The 25,124-nt window shown below is 37.4% G+C and overlaps 1 protein-coding gene across 4 annotated transcripts in view; it reads left to right on the top strand.

Annotated features, from left to right (window-relative positions):
- The window catches only part of LOC128027592 (netrin receptor UNC5A-like), a 177,825-nt gene that overhangs the window by 131,446 nt on the left and 21,255 nt on the right, over positions 1-25,124 (top strand). The window contains exons 6-11 of one of the 4 annotated variants that reach the window (XM_052615339.1): positions 2,683-2,850; positions 12,148-12,312; positions 19,510-19,731; positions 20,551-20,850; positions 22,234-22,321; positions 22,855-23,023. In XM_052615339.1, the coding sequence (XP_052471299.1) occupies positions 2,683-2,850; positions 12,148-12,312; positions 19,510-19,731; positions 20,551-20,850; positions 22,234-22,321; positions 22,855-23,023 (1,112 nt within the window). The remainder of the gene's footprint in view (positions 1-2,682; positions 2,851-12,147; positions 12,313-19,509; positions 19,732-20,550; positions 20,851-22,233; positions 22,322-22,854; positions 23,024-25,124) is intronic. The other 3 variants (XM_052615340.1, XM_052615341.1, XM_052615342.1) reach the window with 3 other exon arrangements.

Here is a 25,124-nt window from a genome sequence, read left to right as displayed (position 1 = left end):
ATAATGTATCAGGTTTATTTTGAAGCCTAGCCTAAAGATAATAAGTTATGGGACAGCTGTGTAAAAGTGCTCTGCAAAAGTGAGCCAAGAACATTTTCGTTCTATTGTTTGCTCTTTATGCTGTCAATCAATGAAGCCCTCACACAGGGAAAAGAGAAAAGGCACTTGAATGCTAGGTGCAGCGCCTTACAATTTGGCCAATTCAAATCGTGCAGTGTTCCCCAAGCAATTTGCTACCATTGTAGATATTAATTAAAGAAAAATCCCTGTGAATACCTTTTGATCAAAAGAACTATTAGGTATGGTCCTTTATGCTATTCTTTTTCCCCCCATGACTTTTTCATTAAAATGTCAGTTGATGATTTGAAGTATTTCAGTCTTATTTATTGGCTGAACCATTGGTGGTGTGAGAGCTGTTATTAGTGCTGTTGACCAGTGGCTGAGATGAAATTTTACAAGGCTGGACTTGACTTGACACAACGGTGTGCTAAGAGGTAATCTCAGGCAATTTCCTTCCTCGTGGTGAGCAATCAGTGGTAGACGAGAGGCTAAAGAATTGATTCGGTCTGACCAGAGTTAGAGTTCGTGGAGAATTACGGAGCAGTTCCTAGCACAGTATGGACTCTGACCAGCGATCAAGGCTTCAAGACAAACAAATCGGTCGAGTTACTGAGGGAAGAAGAAATCAGATTTGCTCTGAATTCTCCCACCAAGAGAGGAGGCTGGGAACTTGATTAAAAACCCTGTGTGAACTTTAGACTCGGGATCATTGCCCAATCCTTGCAGGATTATGCATTTCACGAGCCAGGATATTGGTGCTATAAAAACCATACAGTGTATCGGTGTAGAGCAGAAAACCATTATACACCCCACATGAGCGTTGTGAGATAAAATCTAGGCCGTTTCCTTTATGACATCCAACCCATCATATGTGTCCCCCGATTTAGCAAAGACTTTTGTTAATATGCAGCTTATAATAGGGGATTGAGGGTAACACTTTAGTATAGGGTCCAATTCACACTAATAACTAGTTGCTTATTAGCATGTCTTTTATTAACATATTGGCTGTTTATTAGTGCTTATAAAGTACATATAATGCATGACATCCATAATCCTACCCAATACCCTAAACTTAACAACTACCTTATAAACTATTAATAAGCAGCAAATAAGGAGTTAATTGAGGCAAAAGTCATAGTTAAAGGTTAGTTCATAGTGAGAATTGGACCCTAAACTTGATAAAGGGCCACTGAGGAAAATTATGTTTGGTTACCACATCCATACGTGGTCAGACATGCAAACACTTGTATTGTTCTTTAGGGGAAGCAAGGAATTTGGATGAGAAAATAATTGACAGTACAAAATTAAACAGATATTACTAAACACTTCACAAAGTTCAAGTTTGGGAAACTCTGCCTTGCCAGTTTGTATAAAGATGTGTGACCAATAAAACATATTTGCAGAATTAAAAGAACACAAAGTTGCAGAAAGATGCCTTGGAGTTTGATGTTATATCATGAGAATTGCAGAGTCCAAATAAATTTTGTGTTCAAAGTCTAGTGTGACTGCCCCTTCAAGTACACAAGTCAAAATAAACCTGTGAAGTTTTAGACTTAGGTAATGGAAAAATGCAGTCAAAGGCATGTCAGAGTGGTGCCTCCACTTCACTGTGACTGTCCAGTTATTCTCTCATTCTGGTAATGCAATAATACCCTGTGCCAGTAATTAGTACATAAATCAGCCTAAACAAATCAAAAGTGGTAGAAGTAGACACGCAAATGACAGAGTAAAATACTTTACTAAGTAATTATGTTGCAACCATTAAAAAAAGTATGTTCTTTATTGTATGGATGCATGTACTATGAAAGTCCAGACTTACGTTTGTCATGTTGTTGTTGTCATGTGACCTATCAGCATCAATTGCGTCGCTTTACCACCATTTACAAATCATTTCCCATGCCTGATACATATATTATGACATTTCGGATGCAGCCATTGTATATTAAAGGTTCCCAATAGAATTGAGTTTTTTTTTTTTTTTTTTTTTTTGCCATCTGTGTTTGAAATATACAATTGCAATAGATTCACAGTAAATCTATTATTTTTTGTGTAAGGCCTATAAAACCGTAAAAATATTATTTTTAAAGCTTATTTAGCCTTACAGACAACGCTTTATCAAGCAGTCTTACAACGTTTGTCTTGACAAACTTTTTTTTTTTTTTCTAGTTAAAAAATCACATTAACTTGGATGTTAGTTCTTGTTGATTTTGCTTGCTTCAAATTGCAATTTGCAATTCTGCTTTATTGTGCTGCCTTAATTCAAAATGGAATTAAAGATTCTCAGTTCAGTTGAATAATTAATTGAAAAAATATTGATTGGTATTAAGATAAGTGCTGTTTCATTCACATAGAAACTGTGTAAACATCAAATAGACACGAATTTAGACTGAAAAAAAAAAAAGAAGAAATGGTAGCAGCTACACAACTACCTCTAATCCACAGTAGAGTTAGCGCTGATAACTATTGATCTTAACATAGTTTTGTTATGTTGCCATTATCCCCATGGCCTGCCTTTAAGCACAGAGCTCATGTTTGTGGCTGTTTATCATCCTCATGCTTGTCGGGTAATCCTGACTCGCTGTCTTCGTTTCCCCCTTTCCTTTGCACTGGGTGCACGATCAGTGAATGGTGGCTGGTCCACATGGGCCACATGGTCGGCCTGCAGTGCTATCTGTGGTCGGGGGTGGCAGAAGAGGAACCGAAGTTGCACCAACCCAACTCCACTGAACGGTGGGACGTCCTGCGATGGCCAAAGCGTCCAGAAAAGTGCCTGCACTGCCACCTGTCCAGGTAACGTCCACCGGGCGTCGCTCACTGCAGAGTAGAGCTAGTTTGGCATTAGCACACATACCCTTGCACGGTCCCATAGCACCAATAGGACAGCTGGCTTGATTGGCATTAACTTTTTTGTGCTTAAGCAAAAATGTTTTTTTTTTTTTTTATTATTATTCATAGCTGAACCAGTGTCCATTCCGCCCATCATTTTTCTTTCAGACTGTGCGTGTTCTGTGCTGCTTTCGCTTTTGTTGCATGAGGTCATTTTCTGTTCAGTTGTAAGCAGAGTAGAAAACATATTTTTTTTCCCCGTTTCCGATTGTTGTCATGTTGTTTTATCACATTTGTCCACCAGATGTAAATAGACTATTACTATTCAGAATTGAGTTAAGAATGTCTTTACTAAATCAAAATTGCAATTTAATTCAAAAATTTTAATTAAGATAGCAAACAGGAAGCAGAATTGCAATTCAGATTTAAATGTACACAACTGTTTAAAAGTTTGGGGTTGGTAAGAATGTTTTTTATTATTATTTATTTGTATTTATTTATTGAAAGAAGCCTCAGGCTCTCAAAGGCTGCATTTATGTGATCAAAAATACAGTAAAAACATTAATAATGTGATATATTATTGGAATATAAAATAACTGTTTTATATTTTAATATATTTTAAGATATAATGTATTTCTGTGATGGGAAAGCTAAATTTTCAGCAGCTGTTGCTCAATGTCACATAACCCTCCAGAAATCATTATAATATGCTACTCAATTTACAAGCTTTTTTGATGAATAATTACAAATTTTATTTATGTGTGTGTGTGTGTGTGTGTGTGTACCAATTTAATACATCCTTGCTGAATAAAAATATTAATTAAATACCCTTTTTAACATACAAACTTTTTAAAATGTAATTAATACAATTAACAAAGTTTTATTGTTGTTTAAACATCACATAAAAAAAAAAGAAAAACGGTATCAAGGTACGTAGTTGATTTTGGGCCTTTGTTCTAAGCTGGTGGCAAAAACCTAAAAAGGCTTGTCATTTAAACAAAGTCAAGCAGTGACATTTACACTTCTGCACATTATATAAATACAAAGATTAGCAAATGATCTGATTCTAGCGTTCTTCATCAGTGCTATAGAAATTTCCCTGACCTCCTTGACTGCTGCTAGTACTTTCAAGGGTTGAGAAGGAACAGAGAAAGAAAGAGAAGCAGCGTGGCTGCTTTTCCTCAGCCCTTATCGATCATATGCAGTTTGAAATGGAAGTCAGGCCTCTTCATTTACAAGCTGACATTAGACGCAGGTACAAGTGGGAAGGTATTTTCTTGTTTACTGCGATAGGCTTATGGGTGTATTTCAGCAGGGACAAAAATGGCATTATGCACGCGCTGCTGACCGGTGGAAAATATCTGCGCTTAGTAAACAAGAGAGGAAATCGAAGCTTTTGTCAGCTGCAGCTCGTCACCCCCATTCACCCTCTGTCTTCCTCCACTCCTCTAGTGAGAGGGTTTATCTATTTAAGCCAGTCTCCTGTTTCTTTACAAAGCATCCAGTGAAAGTAACGTCTGTAAGTAACGTGCTCTCAAAATATGGCGTTTTTGATGAGCAAAAATACAAAGCATGGGGAAATGCTTCTGCCATAGCTCTATGGGGATGGATTTCATATGATTACATCTTAAATATCATTTCTGTGGGGGAGAAGATAGACGGAGAAGGAAATACAGGCATGAAAACTGTTAAAGAGAGACACTGGATGTAGAATTTTTTTATAAGGCAGTGATAAGAAGTAGAGAGTACACCCCAAAAAAAAAAAAAAATATATATCTATCTATCTATCTATCTATCTATATCTATATCTATATATATATATATATATATATATATATATATATATATATATATATATATATATATATATATATATATATATATATATTATTATTATTATTATTATTATTTAAAATGTCCTGGGGAAATAATGGCAGCAACAAAAAAAAAAAAAAAAAAAAAAACATGATAGCAGCGTTTTCGGTGTTACAGGGCTAAATTAAAATTTATGGTAAAAAAAACAAAATTAATTAATATTCCATGCACTGCAAGTGGTAAAATATAATTACATTTCATCAAGTAGCCATTCCACAATAGTGGGAATGTTAGTTTTACTATAAATTGTAAGATGACTGTTCAAACCATTAATTAAACTGTATTTTACTGTAAAGCCATTATAAACTAGCATTCTATAATTATATGATATATTCTATGAAAGTCAATTTTACTTTGAAACCATACAGTTAAAAATTTTATCTCTAAATAATTGTTTATTCTGATAATTCTTATGAATAAATGTAACCTGTTATTGAAGAATGATTTTCAGTCCTGCTTCTCAGCTATGTATTATTCATTGAATACATTCTATTTGGTTCTGATAGTTTTGCGTCACACCTCGGTTTTGTGTTCAGTGCAGACAGATAAGTTGCTTGTTGCTGGAAACATGATACAGAGAAGGATGCTGAGAAATAAAATCGGAGGTGGCGGGGGATATGAATGTAAGAAAGGTGGTTCACTGGTGGCCAGTGCAGGGTTTAGGGTACAGGTCATGCTGAGCAAGTGAGTTGAACATTGTTCCCTTGGTGGTTTTATTCCCCTTGTGTTTCTCACACTCCGACTGATTAATCCTGATATGGGTGGCACAGAGGGAGCATGGTGTCCTGGCCAAGGGTGACTTAGTTGTGTTCCCAATCAAAAAAACGGGCATCTGCCTGCTTTAGTTTGCTCACCAGAGCACCCCAAATCCTGTCAGAGAGAGAAAAGAAAAAGGAGAGAGAGAGTGACCATCCTGTTTCATTTATCACCATACAAAGACACGCATGGACAATTGCAGGTCCTAAAAATTACATCTGAAACTTCATCCCGATTTATCAAAATGTGACTTCTGACTGCAGGAGGTGTAAATCATCATTTACTGACTAGCTGCAGGTAGAGGCGGCATGTTCCCAGAGTACAATCAGACAGCAGGAGACAGAAAGAGAAACAGCAGAGCTTTGATAAACGACTCTGTATGTGAACACAGTCCTTCGCCGCTGTTCTACTGATCCTCAGGACAGGGTGACTTTAAAGGACGTGACGTGATTCTTTGTGTAATGCGGCAAGTGTGTGATGCCGTGCGAATACTGATGAATTCTTTTTGTAATGCGAATACGCTGGAATAATGTTTCCAAGCCGCTCAAAATATTATCCCCAGTACCAAGCCTGCAAAAACAATTGAAATAAAATAGCGTGATTACTATTAAGTACATAAGGCTTTGAATGTAATTACGTCTTATATCTTTATATATAAGTTTTTTTTTACTCTCACATCTTTTCAAAAGGAACAAACCAGTAACTTAACACAATTGGCCAATCAGCTGGATGAGTTCAGCTGTGAAGAGTCTAATGTAATAAGTGGGCTTTTAAAGGCTAATTGATCCTGATGAGCCTCTTGTACCGGCTCTTGTTGAATCACTGGCAGGTTAGATCTTTAGCACGGTGAAGAGGCTGCTTCATCTAAACCCAACACGTCAGAGACTTCAGACATCTCATCCAGCACATACATACACACACACAAAGACAATCCTCACTTTTGACTGGAGAGTCTTGTGATTTTAATGGTTTCTAAGGAGAGGATCACCTAATATTGAATGCTATCCTTATACTACTCTTTTTACTGACCATATAACAAAAAATACATCGTGTAAAAAAAAAAAAAAAAAAAAAAAAGTTTTGTGATAACATTTGAGATGAGTATTTACAGTTTTTGCTCAAAAACGTCCATAGTTACCAGAAGTTATATATACACCATAGTGTATATATGTATTATTTAATGTTATATATGTTGGCATTAATTTATTAATATGTATTTTAATATAAAAGCTAGTTTAAAACATATGTCCTGGCTTTTGTTTAATGTCACAGAACAAAAAAGCTGTTATGTTTTGCTAATATAGAATATAATAAGTAAGGAATAATTGACGACGGGCCATTGAATAGTTCGAAATAATAATGCACACCCGAGGTGGTGGTGGGGCCCCAACACAAAGCGGAGTATTATACTACGGTTATCACACCTCAAGACATCCATCAGATGATATATCAAAAGAGATTTGTCTGGTTTTTGTACTTAAATCGCTATTGTGAGTAGGATTATTTCTTCCGCATCTCCTCCAACACTTCTTTTGCTAGTTCCAAAACATCATGTTAAAGCTGGTAACAGAGGCTTAAGCCATTGATAGCATTCTAATGCAGTTATTAATTAAGTTATTAGAAAGAGAGCGAGAGAGACAGACACACAGAGAAAGAGAAAGAAAGAGAGAGAGAGAGAGAGCTTGTGTGAATTAGGCTAACGTACCACTGTGCAACCCTCAACAGTGTTGTGCAGCAGTGTCTCTAAACAGCACTGTTATTTAAAGTATATAGGCTAACTGATAATCGTCAGGGCAGCGTTGAAAAAACCTTTTTGTGCAAGCTGCATGACCGTAGTGTGCGTGTGCGCGCATGTGTGATTGCAGTAATTCCTGTGTGCTGTATAGGTACTGTATGCTAATATCCGTTATTACAGTCAACTATGTGAAGTGATATGGAACTGTAATGTGGTCAAGAGAGCTGCCTGGAACTACATTTGCCGTGCATTTCCTTTAAAATAATTGCATACCTCAGAACATTTGTCAGCCAATCAGATTATAGCATGCAACGTCCCCATAGTATAAACATACATTTCTATTGAACAATTTACATTTTGCCAAGTACTTTGATTATTTATTTATTTTTTTTCACAAACAAAAAAATATTGTTCAAAACAAAGAAGTGGAGCAACAGTACTATAGTTTCATTACTGAATGATTAGTGTTTTTATATAAAGAGGTCAAACTAATAATTAATAATTAATGAATCAGCGTATTGAATGAATGATTCAGTGACTCACTTTGAATTGAATTGATTCAAATCTGCTGTGAAACCTGGAAGAGTCATTGTGAAAGCACAATAGTGCACAAACTGATTAAGTAATAACTAAAATAGTAATAATCAGCAATATTTTTATATAAAAAAAGCCATATAATTATCGCTTTAATCATTTTCATAATGTTAAGTCATGATTCTTAAAGGTCTTTTGGAAGGGTCCAGTAGGCTCCAAAACCATTTTAGATCCCTGTTTTGGAAGATCTATGCTTTTTGTGGTAATGTTGCTTGATTCACTTGAATACAAGGCAGCAGAGCATTGTGACATCATTCTGACCCGCTCAGTCCCCACCCACTCTGGCTCAGAGCCCATGAATCACCAGTAATCTTGTTGTATCTATTTTATTACACATGGATTGATTAGGTCCAGGTGAGATTACAGATGTGAGTGTTGACTCTGTCTTGTCCCTGCTGATCTGAAAGGTAATTGTGTGCCTCTCCCACTCGGTTCCTCCTCCACACTCAAGGGCGAGGCGGTTGGAGGCATCCAGCATTGGCCATTGTGATTTTGAGCAACGGCGAGTTAAAAATGGGGCGTCCTGCAGCCCTTTTAAAGAACAGTTGGACGCCCTTTAGATGTGCCCTTGACAAGATGTCCAAATAAACCTTTCACTGCATTATTGTGTTACAGGCATCCTACGCTTGCACAGTACACACACACTCACCTCAGGATGATAGGAAATCAAAGATATTATCTAAATGGCAGGGAGTCAATTATTGGAATGGAATGGAGAATTATTTGCTGGCTTTGGTTCCTTATTAGTGCATCCTTCACTCGTGTTAAGCAGGTTGCATCTTTTGAAGGGGAAATTGGCCATCACAGTGTATATCTGCTTCTCTCACTTTATTGCTTTTTTATTTGGTTGTTTAAAGTCAACAAAAAAATCTAAATTGACCCTATTTACTTTTTTAGTACAGTACATGTTCTGCTCATATTTTGCAAGATTCATCAGTGTGTGTTATTACAAAGAGAGATAGAGAAAAAAACTACAACTTTTTTTTATCTTTCATCAATAACTTGCAGTGCTTCTGAAATGAATTTCCTTTTTGGTAGATGTATCCTATGGCAAGTGGTTGGTCAGTGCTAACTAATAACCAAGTAGATCTTTGTTTAAACATCGTTTTAGGCTGCTGTTGTAGATATACACAGTAATGTAACATAATTTGATATAAAGTTTACTGCAACAGTAGCAAAATATGAAATACTTTACAAAGAGATGGTGTAATAGGGACAGGGTTGGGACTCTTTTTTTGAAGAAAAAAAAGGCAGTACAGCACCAGCAACTTTCTGTTCATACAAATTTTTGGTTATGATTACAGGGGCAAAACACTTTTAAAATAGTGCATGATTTGTAACCTAATAGATGATATGTCCATATATGGCTTTTTTGATGTTGTAAACTTGCTCAGTAGCTTCACCTGGTACAGCATTGCACTTGCACACCTGTGAAACACAATCAAAGTGCTCAAAGACTTGTTCCAGCAAATGTGTTTTATCTCATGTTTGCTTTATTTAACATTATTGGTTAGGTTTAGAGTAGGATTTAGTGTAGGTAGTATGTTATTTTCAAGCACGATAGAGCATTAACCTTTTAGTGCCACTCACTGGGCACTTTATTTCCAAACTGCCGCATAACTGGTCTGTTCTGCTACAGAATGTCCACTTTTCATCAATTCCCAAGGGATTAAATAAAGCCATTCTATTTCATTCTTTCTTTATTTATTTTCCTTAATGAAAAAGTTTTTATTGAAAATGTCATTATCAAGTCAAATGTGTTGAGAATGCCGTTTTATGTTGACTTTAATGTCTGTATTGCTGCTGCTAGCTAAACTCTTTTCTTCTTATATGAGTCAAGAGACTTCCTCTTAGATGCTCTGTGCTTTTTTTCTCAAAGAAGAAAGAGTCTTTTCTTCATCTCTTAGCTGCTGATCTTTCATCACCTGCATTTTAAAATTCATGTGGAGAATCAGAGACAGGAACACACTTCTTTTTGTTATTAAGGCTAGTCTGATGATATAAGCCTGCTTTTCTCACAAATGAGTCCACTCAATGGCAAACAAGGACAATTTTTTTATTTTTTTTTGCCTCGCTACTCTCCCTGCCAAATGTTTGATCAAAAGCTGTGTCTGCATCTCTTTTAGATGCACTCCACATTCTTTGTTAGTATGAATATCATTCCGTGTCGCTTAATAATCTCTCTGTATATTTAAATATGAAAATCCCACTCTCGTTTGGCAGGCTATGACTAATGTCATCTTTATTCACAGCCATTTATGATGACAGATTCTTCATCTATATCACTAAGGCATGCAAGTACTCTATTAGCTGGCTGTTTGGCCAAGCAGTGACCTTACTGTACTGTCAGGGTCGGGTTAGTGGAGTCGAACCGCACAGCGAATGTGCTATAAAGCCAGGGGTTAATGAACAGCCCAGCGTGTCTGATCCTCAGTCTGTCAAATGGAGTCATTAGTAACTCTGTATCATAGTACCATAATTCACCCCTGCTTTTGGTCCTGTGAGGGCGCAGCTTAGCATCCCTAGAGAGCTCATTACCAGAGCTGCTCACATTAGCCCTGTAGTAACCTTCCCCAACCTGGTACAACGTCAGCCCGAATAAGACTTAGAAAATGGCCTCCGGACCAGCTGACGAATAACGTGGCCCTGTGAGAAAGAGAAATGGAAATAAAATACTTCTTCCATGGCTCGGGAGGAAATAGCACATTTGAGTGTCATTACACTGGGCACAAACAAAACACAGAATGTTTCTCCTGCCTTTTGTCCTCCTATGGGCTTTTTGCACTTGAAATTGTAATCTGGTTATCATAGACATACTTTAATACTGTGAATGCAAAGCTCCTTCTTTCAGTCAACCCAGACCATTCATGGATGCTTAGTTGCACAAATGTGTAATACATGGTTTTGATGTCACATCAATGAGAAAATTAGCATATGGCCACCCACATTTATATACGAACAAGTCAGTAATCAGTAGCTTGGCCAACCTAGATGATTTTTTTGGCAAGGATGCCAGTAAAGAAATTTATAGTGGTACATAAGATTTCTATTTCCAATAAATGTGTGTGTGTGTGTGTGTGTGTGTGTGTATAAATATATATATTTGACACTGATAATAATAAATGTCTCTTGAGCACCAAATCAGCATATTAGAATGATTTTTAAAATTCAAGCTTCACCATAACAGGAATAAATTAAACTTTAAAATATACTCAAATAGAAAACAGCTACTTTAAATTGTAATAAAATTTTACAATATTACTGTTGTTTTACTGTATTTTTATTCAAAAATACGTAGCCTTGGTGAGCATAACACTGCAAAAACCTTAACAACCCCAAACTTCTGAACAATAATAGTATTTTATTTGAGGAAAGCAGAGCAGATTTAAATAATTAAACTATATAATTAAATAAACTAGATATCATAATTAAAAAGGTTGCTTGCTACTGTACTTTTAAGACATGGTTTTAAAAATGGTCATGTAAAAAAATGTAGTGTTTTGAAAAAAGAAAAATTACTAACACATAATTGTACTTCAGGGAAAGAAATGAACTGCCATGAAAATATTAATAAATGTCATACTTCATAGCTGTATTCAAGTCTGTAATTCTTAGCTAAAAAGCAGAATAGTGTTTTCAAATGTGGTGGTTGATGTGCTGCATATGTGAAACTGCAGTTGCAGAGGCGGCACGTCTGCATGTAGTTTCAGTGTATCATAGAGACCTCAGTTGGACAGCACTTGCATAAGCTGCATTATTTAATACCGCAATGTCAAAAACTGTGACTGACTTGAGCAGAAGGCAGGTATGTAGAGTTTGTGTGTACAAGTTATAGAGCATGTGTGTTGCTGAGATAGCTAAAGTCAAAATATTTATAACTAGCTAACTGAATAATAACAGCAAGTTGATTTGCACCATTCCCCCTCGAGTATTGAGATAGGAATAGTTATGATGTTTACAGCAAGTTTTTTTTATTATTATATTTTTTATAAATTATATTTAAAATATACTAAAATAGAAAACAGGTACTTAAAATTGTAATGATATTCAATAATATAACTTTTTACTGTGTTTTTGATCAAATAAATGCAGCATTGGTGAGCATAAGACACATCTTTCAAAATCACTAAAATATCTTAGTGTTATTTTAAACATTTGTCCTCTACTGTTGTTATACTGCACATACAGAAAAGTGTTTGCACTTATGTTTGTGCACTTGAGTTCAGTAGGTTTCTTCCCTAATGTGTGGTAGATTGCTAATTGCACTTCCTCTGTATGAATGTGTATATGTGTTTGTTCAGTGGATGGAGGTTGGAGTGAGTGGAGTAAGTGGACTCCATGTGGAGCTGACTGCATCATGTGGAGGAGCAGGGAATGTACCCAACCTACACCCAGCACCAGTGGGAAGGACTGCCAGGGCCTGGATCTCCAATCCCTCAACTGCACCAGTGAGCAGTGCCCACAGAGTAAGTACCACCAGTTCTGTCCCTTGATTAATCAATCGATTAAAACACAGACGTCCTTTATTGATCACTAAATGTGATGTGAAGCCTGGGATGCATCAGTAAGAGTCCCATTAACTAGCAGACAACGGGAGGGAAGAATCTGGGAAGGGCACCTTGGAGGTCTACGTTAACACACTTTGTTTAGTATCTCAGGCAGGGTTTGTGTATCGTTGGGTTTTTTGTTTTTTTTGCAGGAAGGTCACTCTTCCAGATCAGAGATTCTTAAGCTGTCCAAGGTCTTGATGTACCCTGGGTTACGTTCCCTCTGTTTATTTTCCAGCTTTTCTTTCCTCACACAACCTTTCCTGTTCCTGTTGTTCCGTCTGTTCTTTTAATGATTTTAAACCTCTCAGTCCTGCAGCCGCTGTTGCCATAGTACCACAGCAGCACTGAAATGGGCGTCCTCTGGAGCAGCAGTGTTGTTGTCGTTCATCTCATGATTGTTTTTTATATCAGAGCTTCTGGTGGCCGTTATCAACTGTTTGTGCGAGAAACGATTGGTTCAAACAAATGCCAGAGGGCAAACTGTGGAGAAGTCACAGCTTTGTGTGATTTCAGTTTTGTGTGACTTAGTGGGTGCAGAAGAGCTTCTAGAGCATATGGTTTAATGTGCTTTCACAGCTCGACTGTCTTTATGTGCTAAAAGTGTTGCAACTAGAAAAATCCTACTTGAAATATTTACATTTTGAATTGTTTTTGCTGAGCAGAAAGTGATTTAAAATGCTAAAATTGGAATGAATGTATTTGTTTGTGTACTATAAAGCATCACCTGAAGTTTAAGTGTTGTTAAGATTTTATGTTTTTCTCTTATGCTCACAAAGGCAATATAAATACAGTATAATATAGTACATAAAAACATGATTCATCAGAAATTATTGTAATATAAAAAAAAAAAAAAAAATTTATTTTGTGCTGCATAATATTTTTGTGGAAACGTGACACTTTGGAGACCATGATTCTTTGAAATATTTAAAGGTTTAAAAATCTTAGCATTTATTTAAAAATTCAATATCTTGTTACATTACAAAATGTCTTTATTGTCACTGTTTGGTCAATTTAATGCATCCTATTTCTATTTCTATATATATATATATATATATATATATATATATATATATATATATATATATATATATATATATATAAAAACGTAAATGATGTTACAAGTGCAAATATATGGTGATATAGTTCAGCAACATTCTCTAGTGCAGCTTCGATAGTGATAAAAAGGTTGTTTGTTTTAGTAAATCTTTCTTCTTCTTGCATAAGACATTTAAATACTGTGAAGAAGCGCAGAACAACAGAAAAAGCTGCACTTTTAATGTCTGGCCCTGTAATTTACCCACTAGTTATCATGAAATGTGTTGAGCTGAACACTCGTTCTTTATTAACAGTTCATTTGGGGCTGTTTCTCTCCCAGCAGAAATCAGGGACTCCTCTCTGCAACTTGCTTCCAATCTATTCTGTTTAATCTCGCAGTGGCCATGACTGTTGCCGATATGGATCGTAAACAGAAAGAGACAGAGATAAAGAGAGGAAGAGTGTGTGCAAACACTTCCATTAATATGTGCAGAAGCAGAGGTCAAGAGTGAAGAGTCTGTATTGCCCATGCTGTGAGTCGATACTTTTCTAGAATCCTTCTAGAAGGGCCACATGGATGTCCAATCATAGCATCGTCTCAAACCACCTCAGCATATTTGCAGCATTGAGATTTTACATGCAAAAAAAATGTCAATGTTGCAAACGGCAACAACAAAAGAAGGAAAATGCTGAATATTACAACCTGCCAGCTGAGCAGGCCTAGTTATTATCATTAGATGTTTACGTTCCTCTGTTCTGGGAGGTTGCGCAGCAGTCCGGATGTTATTAATTGGCCCATATTGCTCAAATTAAAAAAGGACAGAAGCTGGTATGATGGCAGTTTGCTCAGCTGGGTGTCTGGCTAAGCAGATGGGCATCATAGTGCTGTATTCACATCCTCTTGGATTAAAGTGTCAGAAATGGCGTTTTATTTTGAGCTGTTCTGCACTGTTAACATACAGTAGCCCCCCTGTTAACATACAGTAGTGTTTTTGTTGTTTGTTTTTGCGCAGGGATAAAAGGGGAGTCACTCATTCTTTATGCACATTTTTTGCACATTTCAGATTTTAATGTGAGCCGCTCCACGTGTCATTTACACATGGTCATACTAGCTCAAACTCTTTAAAGCACACACTCACAGGCAAAAATCCTTTCAAATTGTAATGCAGGCCACAGAAAAAAATTATTGTCCCAATCTGTTCTCAGCAGATGTCTCTCGCCAGACAATAGACCTGTTTTATACAGTAATGAGCAGACAATCCTGCCTGCTTAGGCTACTCCGCTGCACAGGAAATGTTTTTTTTTATTTTTTATTTTTTTTTATTAGTTGTTAGTGGAAACTCTTGTTGAAATAAAAGTAGCATTTAGTGTCCTCATAATTCAGGGTGGAGATTAGCCCCTGAGCACCTGCTGTGGGTTAAATGCAAGTTAAAAAGCAACATCAGAATGACTGTTCACTCTGTGAACTGTGTACTGTGGATGTGGTCAAGGAGGACAGGTTGATACTTGTGCTTCCATCATGAACGTGCCATAAATAGAATCAATGTTTTTTTTTTATACCAATGCATTCACAATAATAGTAATTTATACCAAAACAAGTATATCCATTTCCAGTGAAAAATCAGCTTGCATAATTAGTCATCTATTTTAATATTTCTAAAGATAGGTTGATGGGAATATTGTTCCAGGATGTACAAGGGTGTAGATCCAAAATCACGGCCGCCAAATAGAATTTTATTAGAAGGTGTCTATTGTTAGATTTTCACAAATCTGTGGATAACTACAGTGTGGATTCTGCATAACGCCTCATAACCTCTATTCATCTAGTCAGGATAATTAACAGTTTGGCGCATCACCACCTGGTGAAATTACACCCAGGTGTTGCTGGGAAAAAAAGTGATGATGGGAAGGAAATGTCATGTTGCTGAATTAAGGCAGCCTGCACTGATAATCAGGCTAATTTGTGGAATAAAGTAAATTTAAAACATTTAAAAGCAACTTGCTTTTACCCATTCAGCAATAGTGGAAATAACCTTTGAGTGCAAATCTACTCTTTGTCTTTCATACTAAGGGACTTTTTTTTTTTTTTACCACTGTGATAAGAGTCTAAAGATTCAATGTTAGACTTGTTTTAATAACCATATGACCTCCACATTTTTGTCTTCTCATAAATAGCCACAACTAACTATCAGTTTTGCAACCAATATCTACATTTCCATGATGAATGCTTCCTGATAACGCCTCATGCTAGTGTTTTATCAACAGCACAACACACAAAAAGACTTAGCATAAACTTCAACACTGGATCTTCCTGACAGAATCACTACCGTCTCTTAAAATCTCGTTGTTACAAGTCTGAACCTGTTTCTGTCAGACACGATACAAGAATTGCAGGTTGTCGGTTGTATCCCACCGTGAGAGGAGGGGAGGCACTGTCTGAGATTTACCCACAGGCAGGGTTTGGTCCCCCCAGGCCAGGCCTGACGCCCCGCTGTTAGACAGCACAAGATGCTCGGAGCCCACTCTGTTACACCTCCAGAAACCTGTGTTTCGACACACCTTACATCAGCCTCTGGAACAGCAGGAACATTGCTCGCTCTGTTTTGTGTTGATTACAGCAAAAATGGAGCAAGGGTCTGCCCCCACCCCACCCCACCACCTCCAAATCTAGGCGAGTTGAGAGAGGAAACGCTTGAAAGCGAGGCAGAGACACGAGGTGTTGTGGAGGCAGAATACTGTCACGCTGAATCAGGCAGAATCCATCCAATTATAAGAGCTGATTAACTGTGTCAATTAAAGTGTGATGGATGTCTGTTCATGTATTGAGCAGTTATTACATAGTTATTGTAATTACTATAATAAGTACATAGTACGTACATGAGGAACAGGACTGTAAAATAAAGTGCTACCATCAATTTACCATTTGTAGTTGTGGTTTTATTAAGTGATATAACACATTCATTCATATATTTTTTTTATTTTTATTTTATTTTTATTTCTAGAATGGGTTTCATTGAGCACTACAGCTTAATGTGTTGGATCATGCATCTGTTTTTTTATATATAATATTATGTACAACTACGTGTTTTATATTTTCATTTAATATCTCTTCATTTAATAATTAATTAGTAATTATAGTCATTTGGTTATTTTATGTATTATTATTATTTATTTAATAAATACTATTTAGAATTCCACACACACACAAACACACACACTCATCAGTATTATTATTAGTATTCTTGTTATTAATATTATTATTATTATTATTATTATTATTATTATCATATGATCCATATTATTAGTAATATTAGTGACAACTTATTCATTTCTATATAAATTCACAAAAAAAATTATATTTATAAAATATATCAATACATAAAAAATACAATTTAAAATAGTTTTCAGGTGTTGTCAGATTGGAGATTGTACCATGTATTTTTCTTTTTTATGTTTTCAATAATTTAATTAAAATTTGTATTTATCTTACTTTTCGGTTTGTTTGTTTGTTTGTTCTCTCTCACTCTCTCACTCTCTTTCTCTCTCTCTCTCTCTCTACCAGAAACTGCATTTCATGATTCAGTGGAGAGTACGTTTGCTTCCACTCTTGGGGGTTTTACAGACTTACAGACTCTTCAGCCTATTAATCTTCTTTTTTTCATGCTATTTTCAGCACCTGGAGCACACATGCTATAGGCACAAACCCAGCCCCCATCATCTCGCAGTGCACCGACTGTCGGTTTATGATATCATAAGTCCCTCTTAAACCATGACAAAGTCACTTCCCGCAGACATTCTTAATGCATCGTCGATACAGAGACGCAGGAGCAATTCCTGTTTGCATGCGCTCAGTCATTCACGATTGACCAGCTGTCATGAAACAAGGCCTGATGTAATAGCACTACCTGGAGCTCGGCCAACCTCCTGCTTGCACGGTATCATGTCGTATTGACACAGTCATCATTCAAACGTGTTCAACGAGACATGTCAAGAGATGTTGCCAATGACCCCTGAGCGGCATTAGCGATACTATGTTGTCACGTCGGGATAATGGAGCTATATTTGGCTGAAATTAACTGGACAAGACACCCGTAGTACTGAGAAGTGTAGATTGTCTTAAGTAACAACTCGAGTAACAAACACCTTCATCAAGCAATCAAGGTGTTTATTGCGACTCTGGTGATTAAGAGTGTGATGAACAATTAGTCGACAGCTTAATTAGAGTTACGCAGACTTGCATAATGTTAATTGACAGCCCTGTTTTAATTGTCTGTGTGATTTTAGGCTTGAGGATGATTCTAATTTAATCATTTCCTTCGATAATCTCACTCTCGTTTGGTCCAAACAAACCAAGCAGAGAGTGTCAGGATGGAAGTGTGATCGTGAAAGTGAGTCAAACTTCCTGTGCAGTTTTGTTCACACTAATGAAAAGTAAATAAACGCCTAATTAAGGGCTGAAAAAAGTATTTCAAAAGTAGATTATGAATGTTAAAGACAAGCCCATTTATTCTTGATTTGGCCTTCACTTTACATGAGGAGATTATTATGAGAACGTAATGCTCAGTAATATTGTACAGCTGTGATTCTACCCCTGAATTCAGGAGCTTTGGCTGAGCAATTCCTCATAGCTTTTAGCTGTCAGTCCATGGAGCATCTAAACAGGCCTGAATACGCCTCTGCAGTCTCTCGTCACAATGCAGAGCCACTGGGTCTCTCGAAGCGGAGAGTGCAGACACCTCTGCCACCCAACAAATCAGCATGCCACAGAGACAACCCTCACAAATCTCATTTCCCACCGACACAATTGATTAGAATAATTTTGGATGTGATTGTCTCTGGGTACTTATCCATAAAGCTGCAGGCCACAGCGAGAGAGGGCACATGAAATTATGTGGATAAGGAAATCTGCTTTGTGTCAGAAACACACACTTTCACTCCCCCTCTCTCTCCCTCTATTTGGAAGGAAGTGTCTTTCAAAATCACAGCCATAAATTCAGCAGCTTGAAGAATGCTGATGTAGCAGGCTGCCAGCAAACACTCCCGTCTTTCCAACTGCAGAACAACCCACTGAAGCACAGATATGATTACCTTTTTAAGGAGGCAGCAGTAGGGAAGCTGCATATCTACTGAAATGTTTTCCCAGCAGTTAATTCCCTTACACACAATGCAAGCCAAGTCAGGTTTAGGTAATTCTGTTTGATAATAATTTTCAAAACACTGGCATCTGGCAAAATTTGGTTAACGTCTGATTACAAAGTAATACACGAGAAGAACAGGTATTTCATTCTAAAATTGACATTGATTATCACTTTACGCAGTTTAAAACCATCTATTCAGGCAAATGTTTGGAGTGGAATACTGCATGCATTGCACAATATGCAGTGCTATTATTATTAGTAGTAGTATTTTAATGTGAAACCATACACAACATATTTAAATAGTTATATACTGACATCAGTTCCTCTTTGTGTTGTATGGCTAATTCAATTCATGAAGACTAAATGTCTTATATAAATTAAGAAGGTATTTCATGCAGTGTTCTCTTTTGTTTTCTACGCATTTTGGCAATTTGAGGGCGGTTATACAGGAAGTTAATACTTTTAGGACAGATTCAATTTATCAAAATTGACAGGAAAGGCATTTATAATGTTGCATGAGATTTCTACTGAAATCTGTTCTTTGTAACTTTCTGTTCATCAAATAATCCTGAAAAAAAGAAATTCCACAAACATTTTAAGCAGCATAATTGTTTTCAAAATTGATGATGATAAATGATTCTTGAGCACAAAATCAACTTTTTTTGGATCATGTGACACTGGAGTAATGTATTTAGCATTACCTAACACAGTTATATTGTTTTTTAATAAAAATTATTAATTAAAAATGTATTTTGTATATCTCTGTTTTAACCAATTATAAATATTATCAATGTAAACCAGATCTACAATCTGTGGTAAAGTTGACTTTTGCTGCAACTAATTGCTGACAAAAAAAAAAAAAAAAAAAAAATCTAATATTGACAAAGTGGTAACCAATATTTTGTTACTCACATGTGTCTCTTTTTCTGTCTCTGTGCAGCGGCATCAGGTGCTGAGGACGTGGCCTTGTACGTGGGGATCGTGGCAGTGGCTCTTTGTCTGACTCTCCTGCTGATTGTCCTGGTGTTGGTCTACCGCAGGAAGAAGGAAGGTCTCGATGCAGATGTGGCCGACTCCTCCATCCTCACCACTGGCTTTCAGCCCATGGGCATCAAGCCCACCAAGCCAGGTGTGTGGGCACCGCGCAGGGCAGCCCACAGCAGTAGGCTATTGTTCCTCTACAATATCCACCCCTCGTCACGGTGTTTCACACCCATCCTTTCATCCCAGTGCCATGTTCCTGTGCCACCTGTGGCCATGGCAATTCATAGTCTCGCAATTATGTCCGTGTTTGCGTTAAATGGAGGTAGTCATAGTTTTGTGTGTCATCTTCACAGTTGCAAATGAATGAGGTGGTTTTACTTAAATCATCTTTGAAGGCATAAGACCTGGGTACGATTGACGTCAGAGTTAGGTTCATTTGGATGATGTGCACCGGTGAACCCTACCCGAGTCCACTTAAAAATGGTGTTCTGAGGTACGGTTCATGTGAACTCTGGTACAGTTCACTGCTGATGTGTACGCAATCGTACCAAATCGCAGAAGTAAACTGCTATTAATGACGTATTATTTGATGAAAATGTGTGTTTGTGTGTGTTTCACTCATTTGCAGTACTGTACATTCGTAAGACAGACGCAAGTGCCGTTATGTACCGAAGCTTTGTTAACAAAAAACGAACGGTTCAAAAACGTAAATACATAAAAGTGCAGAGAGTAATGTTATGCATTTGCCGCCTTCTCCTGTGCCGTCTTTACTAAGCATTATTTAAACCGTGACTGGCAGGCTTTCTTTAAACTCTGAATGGAATAGTTTGTGGATGCTAAAGAAGAGGAGGCTACGAATAAATCTGTCTCATCGCCGAAGGCCCGGCTACATCCATGGATTTGTGCTTTGCACTGAATTTCAATTTGTGTTGTGCACTTTTAACCACTTTGACCTTTTGGATTGTTTTTTCACTTGTTTCTTTCTCTGTTTCTACAGAAAACTCTCATTTGCTCACCATCCAACCCGATTTGACTACCACTACCACAAGCTACCAGGGAACTCTGCGTTCTCGCCATGAAATCACTGGGAAGTTCTCCTTGAGCAACGGCCCCCTCCTGGAGCCACTTCCAAACGGCTCCCACACACTGCACAACGGCAAACTGCCTAGCGATCCCAATGACTTCATGAACCGCTTGTCCTCTCAGACGTATTTCAAAACGCTGCCGAGAGACAACGTCAACACCTCCTACGGCACATTCAATTTCCTGGGTGGCCGCCTAACCCTCCCCAACACTGGTAAGATTATATGACTGCAAACAGTACAAAATGTTTTTTGTGTTTTGTCAGGAGTGTTGTGAAAGAGCTCTGGAGCTTTGTTAAACTGCAACGTTATTATACCGACATGGCCCAAAATGGCAGGTTGAAGTGATCCAATTACATGGTAATCCAAGCAGTTTTATGTAAATCGGGACACGAGCGAATGCGAACACCTTATAAAGATTTTTTTTTTTTCAAGTAACGAGGCCGAGCGGGCGAAGAAGTGCTTCCATTTAAATACTAATGATTGTGTTATGACAATGACAACCATTTTCCTTTTTCAACAAAAATAGCTGTAATTGGGGAACATCTTGTTGTATTTTCCCATTCTTTTTTCTTCGGAAGGATACCTCACTGCATCTTCTCCGACCTGAGCCAGTGACTTAGTTGTCAGCCGTGGTACTGTAAGCCGATATGCAGCGTGCACATTCATAGAGTCTGCAACTCTATCCACTCCAAGGACACCACCAGAGTATATTCAGACCAATTAGTCTCCTTAATCACAGACAGAGGTTTCATCTGGCTGTCACATTATGAATCGCTCGCGGTCAAAGAGACAGCTCACGAGGCAGAGGAAATGAAATAACCAGGACTCCCTCGACTAAGAACATTGCCCTTCAAAATATAATGCCTTCTACCTGGTATCCGTGACTGTTGTTGAGGATGTTTTATGGCTTATGCAACTTTTATTCATTCATTTTAAGATTATTTTAGACTAGACAAGTTACAAGGCAAAGTTTAATATAATTACTTAATTATATAATTAAGTAATAATCACAATAGCATATAATCATATATTCTAATATTTAATTTTTTATTTATTATTTATTTATTTTTTTCCCATTTTTTGTGTCATCTTCACAGTTACAAGTGGCCCAGAGTAGATTTTATTTTATATTATGGAAAAATACATATACATTTTTATTAAATTTAAATGAATTTTTAAAGACTATTTAGGATTTTGGATTTCTTACTTTTTCAAGGTAACTTACGTAAAACAAAAATTCTGAAAGTTACATTTACAATATATATTTCTGAAAGTACACATTGTTTAGTTTCATAGCCAGCATATTAACTTCTGAAACAATTTGTTATTTGTTATTTGTTATATTTACTGACAAAAAGTAGACTGGACCTCTTGTAACTTTAATCAAATACCCCTGCTTTAGGCTCCAGGGACATAAAATGAAAGAGTTTTGGAATTTATGCATAGTAGATGACCTCTTTGACCTTGACCTTGGATTTGTATAGTGTTAATCACATTTACTTGTGTCACATAAAGCCCTGCTGTGAGTTGTGACAAGCGGCATTCAGATGGAACAAATGAGCCTACCTTGTCTGTTTTGTTCCTATTTACATTAGGAATCAGCCTTCTCATCCCACCAGAGGCCATTCCCAGAGGGAAGATTTATGAGATTTATCTCACCATTCAGAAGAAGGAAGACATGAGGTAGGTCCCTGGAACCAATCTGAGGATCTGCCTCACAGAGAAAGGATGCTCAGTTTGAATCAGAATTTAAAAAAGGCCAGGCACAGAGCATCGAACGTAATTGAAGTCAATCTCCACATGCTCGTGTGTGTGTGTGTGTGTGTAAGAGAGAGAGAGAGAGAGAGAGAGAGACGTTTGCTCTGATTTTATGACTAATGCTGACTTCAAAAGCTTGTGTGTATGTGTTGTGTCTTGTCTGTTATATGTAAATGAGCCATGGGCCACAAAGAGGGAAATGTTCTCCTGTTTTAGATTTTCCTTTCGGAGTGAAGCACCAGGTAACAGGCTATTTTTTGCTCATGCATTCATGCACTGTTCACGACCGGCTCCCTACCGGTCTTGAATGCAAAGTGTGAAAAGTCAGAAGTGAGCACCAGAGCCCTGATTAATAGTGGAATCTCATCTTGTTAAAGGGTCTGCTCTGGGCTTGACATTGGCCATCCATCCAGACCCCTTTGGTTGATTCCTGACCATTGTGCTCTGCTTCCCTCTAGATTGCCCCTGGCTGGGTGTCAGACATTGCTGAGCCCCGTGGTGAGCTGTGGACCACCCGGTGTGGTGCTCACCCGGCCGGTCATCCTCACTATGGACCATTGCTCTGATGCGTGCCTGGAGAATTGGGCCATCCGTCTCAAGAAGCAGTCATATGAGGGAACATGGGAGGTGAGTGTTTGTTTTCATCTGTGTGCATTTAACATCCAGATATATGTATTTATGTGTGTGTGTGTGTGTGTGTTTTAAAATTACAGTTAAAATCTGCTTGCCTCAAAAATTTGAATGGCCTCAATACAAGTAAAATTGCATTTAAAGTATTTATTTAATAGTACACACATTTATTTAAGAAACAAAAATACTACTGTCGTTTTCACTTGAAAGCTCGAAAATTGTACTTGACAAATTTGCTTCTTTTACTGTTATTACTTTTCTATAAATTGCTTTACAATAGACTACTGTGAACTGGAGTGTTGGAGAGAAAATGTACTTGAATATACAGAATATATATGCAAAAAAAAAATTTTTTTTTTTTTAATTGAAAATAGGCATCATTGTTTTTATGCAAAATATAGTTTTAATTTATTTTTTTTAATTTTGGGATGACAATTTCTTGAACGTTCTTGTCAGATTTACCTACATGAGTGCAAGTTTCTCCTGTTTAGCCAATGGTGTGTTGCGAGAATAAATTCCCATCAGCCCAACTAATCATCAGCATGGTGATATAAAAATCTAGAATAAAGATTCTGTTCTGTACAGATAAATAAATAAAGATTCAGTTGCGTTTAATTTTAATTCGCATTGAACTGTATGCACTGTAGGTAGAGTTCTGTACATAGACCTTTCTTGCCCTTTCCCATCTCTTTCTTTCTCATTGCCCTCAATGCCCTGCTACTGAATTGAGTATCTTATGGAGGCAAATGTGTTGTATTGTCATAATCATTTCAAATAGCCTCTCAGACAATAAAGCCCTGAAGTGTCTACATCGGCGTACTCCTCATTTCACCTCCTTCATCTCCCATACCTTCACATTTAATCTCCATTTAATTGTATGGATCTTTTCCTCATTCCACCCGATGGCCATCAGCACCCACCTATAAACTGAGCTGGGGTGAGTCCTTCATTATGTCTGATGGCTTTTCCAAATCTGTGCTTAACCGCATCGGGTCGGTGCAAGATACATCAGGCACAAAGTCAAGGAAGAGGAGGAACCTAAGGAGGAAGGGCGGAGGAAGAGAGTGAAGGTCTTCTTTCATGTTTGATACTGTGCATAAATTATTCAGGCTCCTTGGGTGGCAGCAATGGGGCGGCAGTAGAATGAATAGGCCTGTCTTGGATAAAAGGTAGAGCAGCACTTTTAATCATCCCCTGCCCCAAATATAGCCCATCGGTGGCAGGTCGCCGTTCTTGGCCAGGTACAGCGGACGAAAGAGAGAAAAAACACAAGGAAGTTTGTCCTGGAATGAGCCTTGGCAGACAGACTCGCAGCAATTAATTTCTCCAGAGGACGCAGATCAGCAAAACGTGAGCAGAAGAGAATGAAACAGTCTGTGTCATTATCGAACCATGGGCTGATTTTTTTTTAAGTCACTAAAAAAAAAAGATCATGAAAAAAAAAAACTTTGACTTCATTGTGGTCAGATGGAAAATGGCTAGTGCCAATACTAATTCCACAGATGAAGATAGTGGCTTATTTTATTGATTGCTGGATGTAATTTCCTGGCCCGGATCCTGAGGTGCACGACAGTGGGGCCGCCTCTCTGTATTTGATTAGATAATGGTGTGAGTGAGAGAAAAAGAAAGACGGTGTCCGAGAAATCTTTCTGATGAGCTTTCTGCACAGGGTTCTGTCGCCACATATTCCGCTTGCCTTTTCTCTAATTAAAGCCACTCTGGGCAGCCATTATGTGATTGTATCTGACCGAAGACTGTGAGAGAACGGCAAATTCCCTCACAATAACCTTGGCCTTTGCTAGAGTCACGTTTTCTGACAGAATGCCTTTTCTCCTGATTTTGACACATTTTTCTTTGCATTAGCCCATAAGACACTTAAAGGCATCTCTGGTATCTGTCAGGATTCTTATATCCAATTAAAGTAATTATCTTGCCATGCTCTGACAAGCTCCATATTGCACATGGCAACCTGTTAATTTTATTTTATTGTCCTGGTTATTAGTACAGAAGCAGCTCAAACTGTCAAACTCACTAATTGATTAACACAAAACAGTGGGGTTCAGAATGTTTTAGGGTTGGTTGTGGCTTTGCGATGAAT

Source organism: Carassius gibelio, chromosome A14 (assembly GCF_023724105.1).
Source record: "Carassius gibelio isolate Cgi1373 ecotype wild population from Czech Republic chromosome A14, carGib1.2-hapl.c, whole genome shotgun sequence".
NCBI lineage: Eukaryota > Metazoa > Chordata > Actinopteri > Cypriniformes > Cyprinidae > Carassius > Carassius gibelio.
The sequence above is the reverse complement of the archived record's forward strand: the minus strand, read 5'-3'. Positions and strand labels throughout refer to the sequence as shown.